The sequence below is a fragment of the Ictalurus punctatus genome, chromosome 2, assembly GCF_001660625.3.
Source record: "Ictalurus punctatus breed USDA103 chromosome 2, Coco_2.0, whole genome shotgun sequence".
Lineage (NCBI taxonomy): Eukaryota > Metazoa > Chordata > Actinopteri > Siluriformes > Ictaluridae > Ictalurus > Ictalurus punctatus.
In genome coordinates, this window is record NC_030417.2 from 17,416,250 (window position 1) to 17,427,146 (window position 10,897).

Here is a 10,897-nt window from a genome sequence, read left to right on the forward strand (position 1 = left end):
CGCATGGAGTTCACCAAGAGCTTCACAGGTTGCCCCTGGAGTCCTCTTCCACTCCTCCATGATGACATCACGGTGCTGGTGGATGTTAGAGACCTTGTGCTCCTCAACCTTCCGTTTGAGGATGCCCCACAGATACTCAATAGGGTTTAGGTCTGGAGACATGCTTGGCCAGTCCATCACCTTCACCCTCAGCTTCTTTAGCAAGGCAGTGGTCGTCTTGGAGGTGTGTCTGGGGTCGTTAGCATGCTGGAATACTGCATACTGTTCATGCTCTGTTTCAGTATGTCACAGTACATGTTGTCATTCATGGTTCCCACAATGAACTGTAGCTCCCCAGTGCCGGCAGCACTCATGCAGCCCCAGACCATGGCACTCCCACCACCATGCTTGACTGTAGGCAAGACACACTTATCTTTGTACTCCTCACCTGGTTGCCACCACACGCGCTTGACACCATCTGAGCCAGATAAGTTTATCTTGGTCTCATCAGACCATAGGACATGGTTCCAATAATCCATGTCCTTAGTCTGCTTGTCTTCAGCAAACTGTTGTTTAAACTGTTTAGAAGAGGCTTCCTTCTGGGACGACAGCCATGCAGACCAATTTGATGCAGTGTGCGGCGTATGGTCTGAGCACTGACAGGCTGACCCCCCACCCCTTCAACCTCTGCAGCAATGCTGGCAGCACTCATACCTCTATTTCCCAAAGACAACCTCTGGATATGACTCTGAGCACGTGCACTCAACTTCTTTGGTCGACCATGGCGAGGCCTGTTCTGAGTGGAACCTGTCCTGTTAAACCGCTGTATGGTCTTGGCTACCGTGCTGCAGCTCAGTGTCAGGGTCTTGAGAATCTACTTATAGCCTAGGCCATCTTTATGTAGAGCAACAATTCTTTTTTTCAGATCCTCAGAGAGTTCTTTGCCATGAGGTGCCATGTTGAACTTCCAGTGCCCAGTATGAGGGAGTGTGAAAGTGATGACACCAAATTTAACACAACTGCTCCCCATTCACACCTGAGACCTTGTAACACTAACAAGTCACATGACACCGGGGAGGGAAAATGGCTAATTGGGCCCAATTTGGACATTTTCACTTAGGGGTGTACTCACTTTTGTTGCCATCGGTTTAGACATTAATGGCTGTGTGTTGAGTTATTTTGAGGGGACAGCAAATTTACACTGTTACACAAGCTGTACACTCACTACTTTACATTGTAGCAAAGTGTCATTTCTTCAGTGTTGTCACATTAAAAGATATAATCAAATATTTACAAAAATGTGAGGGGTGTACTCACTTTTGTGAGATACTGTATATAATTGATCTCCATCTGTGTGTATACAATCACATACTGTGACACTACCTACCGCATTCGATTCAGTACCTACTGCTCAGCCATTCATACAGTGTGTACTGATCAGCATACGTGTGCAGTATGAATACAATCTGGATGTACAACTGTGACATTCTTTTTTTATTTATTATTAAAATATTAAGTATTGTAATTGTTAGCAAATTTCTGTTGTATAATAGGAATACATTTCAGGGCATGGTGTTATTGGAAAATAAATAACTTCAGGTTGGTAGCAGTAACTCCGCACTTCAATACGTATTCATATGACAGTGAAGAGGAACACAACCCTCTCAAATCTATGTCTCTGAGGCAGCCCTGGGATCTGAACTCACAACCTTCCATATTATCCCAGTCTACAGGCCCGGCAGTGGCAGCGCTGGAGAAGAGCGAGCTGCGTGTTAAATATTGATCTAATTGGTCCCGTAGGGCCACTCGCTTATCGAGAGCCTGTGAACTGAAATGTCGCTGACTCCCGGGTGTCGTGACGACACTTAACGATCAAACACAATTATGCTGTTTCTAATCGGGTTTAAATGGGAGATGAAAAGCCACCCTTCCTGCCCAGCTGTTGGGCTGAGTGACATGAGGTAGAGAGCGGGATCTTCCATCTGTCTGTTTTAAGGAGAATTTGGACACATTTGCAAATTGATGCGCAAAATCTGTATGGGATGAATTTTTGAGGCAAAAGTGTTAAACAAAATGATGATATCCATGAGAAAAATGAAAGATCAATATACAGCTTCTCTTCTTCAGGATATTCCACATAATAGTAGCTGAAAGAAGAAGAAAAAAACGCACCTCACTGCAATAATTTTGCTTGGAAATGCTTTTTTAACGTTTGGATGAATCGTATCTAAAGTGCAAGATAGTGAGTGTTCAGTTTAAAAATAACAGTGGTGCTTATTCCCTGGCCCGTGCAAAAGTTAATTTAGTATTATGATAAGAAGTGTGTGTGTGTGTGTGTGATGCATGCCATACCCTGTGGCAATCATTACAGTCCATAACACAACACAATTAACACGTCACCAGAGATAAATATACATCACAGACATTAGATCATCTGCTCCCTCTTCGCTACGTTATTTCTAACAACACGCTCTTCTAGCGCTGATTAGCATAATAATCCAAAGACAATCACAATAAATGAGGACCTGTGACTGTACAGGAAGCCAATCAGTCACTCTGGAGGGGGTAAATTTTAGAGAAAGAGCTCACTGCACCTGTTAGGTGTGTCCTTGTTTTCAACAAAACTGCCATCTCAGACTGGCGTAGATCAGATTTGCAAAGTAACTATGTCGCTATAATACTAAATCAGCCCTAAAGACCACATATCCCACGAGGCCACTGTGGCTTACTACAGACATCTGTGCGTGTATGAGGAGAGCAGGGGGGAAAAAAAGACACCCCCCACCCCACCTCACCCCACACCACACTCCCACACATATCTCCAGTGTTTGGGAATAGTCAAGGTCATGAGCTGCAGTAGTCCATTATTACTCTCTTTTATTCATGCTATGCCTATTTATTTAATGCTACACTTTCCCCGTGTTTAATGATGCTATATATAATATGGCCGAAAAACCCTCACATCACACATCAACAGCTTGCATCCCACAGAAGCAGCCATAACGAGCTCCTAATGAGTTCATAACGAGTGTGGGTGCTGAGGCCGCAGTTTGGCTGGAGATCAGTAGCTTCTGGAGTTGCTCATGAAGCTCCAGAGGACCTCGTGTTCCTGAGAACTTCCTTCATTTGGCCTGATTGAGGCTTTGGGTCCAAACTCTACTGCTCATAAGTCCTCTGAGCGCTGCGTGGCTGTTCTGGCTCTCTTTCCGTTCATCTCTCTCTGACTTTCCCATTTCTATCACACAACTTCTCCAAATCTCCTCATGTTGTTCCACACACACTTTTTTCTTCTTCTTTTTTCCTCTCTGGCAGGCTGCGTGAGGTTGGAGTGGTGATTACTACGCGCTTCTCTCTCGTGGCTAACTCGGGACGGCAGCCACACAGCTCCTCTTTTTCATTTACTAATTAACCATGCAAATGAAATCTTAAAGGCTACTCAAATGTGCTTCTCCAGGGAGCCGGCGTTGGCATTAGCTCCTGATTATTCTTGATCCGTTCATGAGCAAAAAGGAAAAGGGAAAAGCACCAAAGAAATACAGAAATAAGCAGCTGGATGGCAAGCAAATGGATAACAAACAGAAGAGAAACATAATCTATTCATTCAGCACACAAAAGTAGCAACAATCACCAGTCACTACACCAACAAATCAACCAATGCTCAGTTCCCATCTTAACATATGACCTGCTAATCCTGATTATAATACTGATCATACTGATTATGCCATTACATCAGCAAGCATTCCAATAATTGATCTCCAGCCCAGTATAATACCCAATCATTACTCATTACACCAGCATAGCAACCAAATATCAATCATAATACTAACGTATTGAGCAGTCACCATTCACCACAGAAAAATCTAAAATTATGAACCATTAACAAGTACCACCAACCAATGACCATTCATTACCCCAGCACACCAATTTCTTCTGATTACATCAACCTATTACTCATTACCGTATTGTAACCAATCAGCAGTCATTAAACCACCCCATCAACTAATGTTTTCTCCTGACCTGAACATATCACCCAATCACCTTTAATTACAGCAACACAGCAACTAATCACTACTCATTACACCATTGCAACCAACCATCACTCATCCCCCAGCGTAACAACCAATCATCATTAATTACACCAGCTTTCCAGCTAAAAATGCTATATGTACTAAGTACCAGCCACCCCACCAACCGACTGCAATTCCTTCCACTAACATATCAACCATATATCAAAGATTACATAGAAATAGTGACAAGTCACCATTCAGCACTCAAAAATATGAACTCAACCAACAGACCAGCCTGTCACCACTTGCCGAATGATGAACTACAGATTGCCCTCCACCCCAACATAGCAACAAAACACCACTTATTACACCAACTTATCAATAAATTACCACTCCATATTAATGTCTAATCTATCTAAACTATCGAATTACCACTCTCCATATCAATTAATTACCACTCTCTACTGCAATATAGCCACTAATGAACATTCACTATGAAATAATACAGTATATAAATCAATTACCAACTACTGTCACACCACACCAATCCCCACTCACTATACCAAAATAGCAACCAATTACAATTCTCTACAAAACCATAGATACCAATTACCATTCATTACATCAACACATTGGCCAATTACCCTTCTCTACAACAACATACACCCAATTACCATTACTGCTCATTATATTCACATGCAAACCAATTATAATAATGTGGACAGTGGTAACTCAGTGGTTAAGACAGTGGACTCCTGATCGGAGGTTCAATTCCCAGCACTACCAACCTGCCACTGTTGGGCCTTTGAGCAAGATCCCTTAACCCTCAACTGCTCAGTTGTATGAGACAAAATGTAAGTCGCTCTGGACAAGGACATCTGTCAAATGCCATAAATAATATATTAAGAGTCACCACAAATAATATGAACCAGCCATTGTGCCATTGTACCAACCAATTATCAGTCATTATCAGGGATTGGCATTGTACAAGTGCAGATAGTTTATTATATGAAGTACAACCAAAACAATAAAAACAAGAACCATAAAGATGAACTGTGGATACGATGGGTAGTGTACGAAGGGTACGCCCTTCGGTGCTACCATGACAGTCATTACAACAAAATACTGACAAGTCAGTATTCAGGGAACAAAATTATGAACCAATCACCAATCACTACCCATTATATTAGCCTACCAACCAGTTGAGGCCCACCTCATGAAAACATGACCAATCACCAGTCACTACATTAACATATAAACATATTGGTTGCTGCTTTTGACATTATATTCTTGCCTAATCTAAATTCAACATAGTGTAATATCAAGCAGCGACTCAATAGGAACATGCTATATTATTTATCCCGTAGTTCCCATATCCTAAGATCAAAACAAATTTGATATAAATCAAAATCAAAGCCACTCACCTGGATGAGGTCATGTGTGTCATCAGTGCAGTAGACACGGATGGTGTATTCGAGCGTGGAACAGTAGGCCGGGGCAAACAGCAGCAGTTTGAGGCGTTTGGCTGCGGCCATGCTGAGGGACTCTCCGACCAATGCAAAGCGTCCAAGCTGCTCGGTGAACACACGGCATGTTTCGGCCTCCAGCTGGCAGTAAAACGGTTCAGACACCAACTCCTCGCCAAGCAGCAGCACGTCCTAACATACACAAGGGAGTAGGTAAGGCCACAGCTCACACAGGGCAGGTGTCATAGTGGGCATGCAGAGAAATGTTTAAGATTCATTGTGTTTTTCTCGAGATAAATGAATATCACATTTTGATCACGTTGAATGAATTCATCTGAATCACTGTGCTAATTTATAATTACCTTTAATTTATAACATATTAGTCTTGTTAGTAGCTGGTTTGACATGCATTACATTTGATATCTGACGCAGAACCGTTTACATAAGAAAAATGAAAGGCCTTATTTGATTCGTCGAATCAAATGAATCCGATTCGTTTTCCTGTGCAATTTCCTCCTTATCGGTTTGATATTACAGCCGTTACATGAAAAAAAGGCAAGATGCTAGCTGTGTCATTGTGACCACTTCGCTCCAGACAGCTCTGGTGACGCCATCTCGGTCAGAGAAGAAAGAGTTGAACTTGCTCGTTAAGGTCTCCGTGGCAACACTGCGACCAATCCTTCACCATTTTACACTCGGTTACGTTCTTTAATCAATTAGCCACTTTGACAATTAGGTGCACTCTTTTTTAACGACTGTGAAAATGCATTAATTAAGGCCCGGCCGCAGATACGAGCTCATAACCTGTGAGTGAAATGTTTGCTAGAGCTGAAAAAGTCCAATATTTCATGAGCAATAAGAAAAAGCCTTGAAGCCAGACATAAATATATGAGGAGATGTGTAGTCTGAGGTTCAGATGAGGAGAAATCTATGGAGTTGCAGTTTTCCTAATGAAACATGTTTTTCTTTTGTAACCTGTGGTCCAATCCAATCTTCTTATGGCTTCCCAGAGTGGCTTTAATTAGACAAAAAGGCAAAAGGGAGCCTCGGTGACGAGCACACCCGCTTTCTCAATCTAATCAACCTCACACACCTCAGGACCTCCAGCCAGGAAATGACATCCTGCTGATCGATGAACCGAGCCGTTGTGTTCATCAATAAAATTACTATTGACACGAGCCGTTTTCACATCCACTCACTATGAAGACATATTTTATTCCTACATCCGAATGTTTTCTTTCCCCCCCCCCCACCTCTTACCCTTTTGCTTGAACGTCCCCATTCAGATGGGTCGATATCGACAAGGGACTATATTTCAGCCTTTCTTCCTGTCGCTTCAGACACTCTCTGGAGAAATTAATTGCTCTAAGTCGGTCTGCGAACACTCAGTGGAGGACGAAGTTCCCCGTTTTCCTGCTTGAGTCTGGGGTACCTGGACTATATTTGTGCCGAAGGATGATTAAAAGCCCTCGTCTAACCTCAGCCAGAGACAGGCCAATTCATTCTGCAGACGCCCCGCCGCTGCCACACCAGGCGGCCTGAATAATTTATGCACAATATCGAACATGAAAGAGGACCTTCACTCCCACCACCGCCCCTCTGTTCTGCTTCTTCATCCTTTCTTTCCACCCCCCCACCCTCCCCCTTCAATCTCCTTCCTGGGAATGCTTTTTGGAGGATTACGTGATGTGTTTGAGGAGACGACGATGGAGATACGGCTTAAATCCGTGCATGAGCGAAGGTGGGATGAGTTATACAAGGATGGATGGAGAATGGATCCAACTACAGAACCCACACTGCTGGACACCGCGTATGTGGTGGACAAGAAGTCACAAGAGTACGTCCTTTCTACTATTAGTCAAGGGAACTAGAGACTGGGACAGTCCATTTGAATGGAACCCTGGTGTGTTTTACCCCTAGATATGTTTTTTTAGGCAGGTAAGAACACATCACACTCGGACCGAAAACAACTGGTACGAGAGAGTTTGAGTGAGGTGGCTGCGGTCTGCTTCCAAATGGAACGCTGGTGTTCATTCGCAGTGAGAAAGGATTTGACTCTGAATTGACTCGACTACAGGAAATGAACCAAACCTGCCATGTGTTTTGGATTGCAGCATTTGGGTTGTAGATGCGAGCTGCTAGACTGAGCCACGAGATTTGAACCAACAAACCAAAAGAATCAGTTACAATCTGATTCAGGCGAAATGCACTCATTTAAGATTTAACCCATAATTGGAGCTTCCAATTGGAGCTACCTCATCCAACCTTAACTCCTTATACCTCTATAACACTATGCATGAATTCTTGAGAAGCTGCAACTGGAGACCAGGCTGATAAATACACACAGTCACACACATTTTATTGCTTTATCACGGACTCACCTCCCAGGTTCCCTCATAGGTTTGTTTCTTCAGCCTGATGGCCCAGTGATCGGTGCAGGAATCAGAGCAGTGCTCCACGCTGATGATGACGGGCCGAGTCAGCAGGACGCCCGGCGGCCCGCAGCTCACCACCGGACTCAGCAGTGTCTGGCACCCAGCCAGGGGTAGTCTGAGGAGGCAGAAACGTGGGCATGGGGTCACAGGGTCAGTCTACACTCCGGAGTCATGTTCGACATGCTGTGTCAAAGGTCAGAGGCAGAGCTCGAGCCGAAGTGGCTCACAGCCAGTGTTCCAGCTAAACATCTTACGCTGAATATTTTAACTTTTCTGTTATGTTTGGGATTTTCTATTTCACTCCACTTCAAAGCAGCTTGAAAATTGATACTGTTATTACACTGGGCCGTTTTAAATATTTAATCATGTACATACCTACTGGTGTGTGATTGTAAATGTATTGCTTCATCTTCTTTTTGTTTGTTCTCTTCTCCTGTTTTTGATTTATGCCCCCTATTTGTTTAGTTTTTTTGTAACTCAGCACTATGATATGATATTGACTATATGGCTTGTCTGATAGCTTGCATTGTTCTGTGAGGTTTGTAAAACATTTCGAGTTGCGCACTAGAGGAGTGTATTTCTCTTTCTAAGATACAGTGCGACTCTCTTATATGTCATCAACGATCCGGTAAATTAAAAATATGTTCAATGCGGCCAACATTTCAACTGTAACTAGAAAAAAATACAGCATGCATTAATTTCAAATTGTGGGAGGCCCTGTTTCTGTCACTGAGACTAACATGCAGAGAGGCCACGCCTCCTTTACAGGAAGCAGTAGGTGCAAAGGCCATGCCTCTTTCACTGAAACTAGCATGCTTCATCGTGACTGATCGTTTAATATTCACACCAACACCATCTCAATATATAAAAAGGTTTAAAAAAAAAAAAGTTATCATTCTGAATAAGGTGGAAGCTTCATGAATCACTTCCTTCTGCACAGCCTGCGATGTTTCGCTGCTTTATTTGAGCTGATCGGGCCACACAGAGCCCCGAGCCGGTGTTAGTCATACAGCTGACCATGCACACACACACACATACACACACACATGATCCAGCTCAAGGAAACTGACTTCAATCACTCTCTGCGCTGCCTACGGGCTCTCTCAACCCCCCTCCCCCCTCCCCTTCCTCTCTCATTTCTGTTCTCTGAGAAACTTTTCTGGCAGCGAGCGTGGAGGGACCTACCTCACATCGTCCTTCCTTTGCACAGTGAGGTAAATCTCATAGATCTTGCCTCGGGGGATGGCCTCGGGAGGAATGAGCAGGCTGATCCCTAATGCAAATAAGTGCAAAGACAGGAAGAAGCAGGAACACTTGGTTTAATTCACATGCAGAGGTGCTTTGATGAAATGTGACCTTCATACATGCCACGTTAATGTATAGACGCCCAAAGAAAGACAGGCAAGGTTAAATTTCCCCAGCACTGACACCCTCTCTCTCTCTCTTGCGCTTTCAAAACAAGCTCTTTTTCATTATCATCACCAGTGACGATCAACTTTGCATACTAAAGAACGTTGTTTTTTTTTTTGTATCTGTCAAAAACACTGATTTCTATTGACACAAAAGCACGCTGATGCCACCAGGGTTAAACGTTTGACGGAACATAGTCTGACATAACCATGCTTTCGGCAACAGCAGAACTGGAGAGGAGTTTCACATAGATTCCTGGTCATGCTGGGAAAAAGAAAATCAAACACACCTACAACAAACCAGCTTAGCATATCACTACGTTTTCTGAAGGATGACACATTGTGCGTTCTAAGACTCCTGACCAAAAAGTTATTTTTTATGATGGGGATTTTCTGTGCCAGCCAAATTGATCAAGAAATGAAATGTAAAAAGTCTGTTTTAGTCTAAAAGATGATGAGTTCAAACACTGATGCTTATCTACAAAGCCAAAAATGGACCTGAAGGCAATTATCAACCCTTGTTCTGCACCATGTACCCACCATCCCTCAAGATACATGGAAGAAAAGCTTCAAGACGTCTGATCTGTGCCACCTGGAGGGTTTAATGAACTTTCCCTAACTATCTTCAAACTATGACTGACGACCTCATCACGGAAACCCTTTTCTTGTTACCAAACTCTTCTTTTTTTACATTTAAAAGTTCTTCCTGGTCCTGGTCATCTTACCCCCATATACCCCCACACTTGCAATCTCAGGTTCTTCATAAGGGGTCTTCCAGCTGTCCCTAAGACTAGAGTGACCACTGTAGGAGGTGATCTTTCACTGCCATGGCCACAGGAAGTTGGATTTCTATCCCACCGTACCTGACCATAGACCAGGGTTTGATTTGAGGACATACCAGACGATACCATTGTGCCTTTCCATCTCCTTTGGATTAAACTGTCAAGATTATTGGTGTTTAAATTCCATTCATGAGATTTACACCCTTTTGGTTCTTATGCCAAACCAGCAAGTCTATGTTGAGCAAATCAAGTTGTCCGGTGAAATAAGGCAGTAAATTTATAATGTAGTGTGAATACAAATCCCAAACCCAGGCCAGTATATAAATTTCTCCCACTGATCTAGGATCAGTCTATTCTCCTGAAGGCATTGCTGCTCTGCTGCCTTCTGCGTCTTGTCCACAATCGAAAAGGATGGATTTCTCAGCGAAATTGGAAATCTCTTCCTCATTTCCTCTCCTGAGTCTCCTCACACTAAGTCCTAACGTGCCAGACTGATGAGGGCTCTGTCTCTCATTGAGAAAGCTAATTGTGCCAAATAGACTCCACTCACGCCCTTGATAGTGGATAAGGTTACAGGCACCGTTCAGGCACCGATCGGTTTAGTGACGCTCTTCCTTGGCAACGTTTTTGTCCCGTAAAACAAGCTCGGGACTTGCTAATGTCACCTAATTAGAGCAATTTCAGGCTAGGGAAGCAAAATAATTCACTTTGCTTTTATGAAAGGCTTTTATTGTCGTGACGCGATCGTTACCGTGTCAACAGGAGTGTGCTTTCCAGCTCTTTTGTTTACAGAGACTAGTGTTCCGCCGAGCTCTATGA

The 10,897-nt window shown here is 43.3% G+C and overlaps 1 protein-coding gene across 4 annotated transcripts in view; it reads right to left on the bottom strand.

The window, feature by feature from the left end:
• The window catches only part of unc5a (unc-5 netrin receptor A), a 231,678-nt gene that overhangs the window by 25,821 nt on the left and 194,960 nt on the right, over positions 1-10,897 (bottom strand). For all 4 annotated transcript variants that reach the window (XM_053688507.1, XM_017490117.3, XM_017490110.3 and 1 more), the window contains 3 exons: positions 9,073-9,160; positions 7,834-8,002; positions 5,411-5,644 (listed from right to left, as the gene is read on the bottom strand). In XM_053688507.1, the coding sequence (XP_053544482.1) occupies positions 5,411-5,644; positions 7,834-8,002; positions 9,073-9,160 (491 nt within the window). The remainder of the gene's footprint in view (positions 1-5,410; positions 5,645-7,833; positions 8,003-9,072; positions 9,161-10,897) is intronic.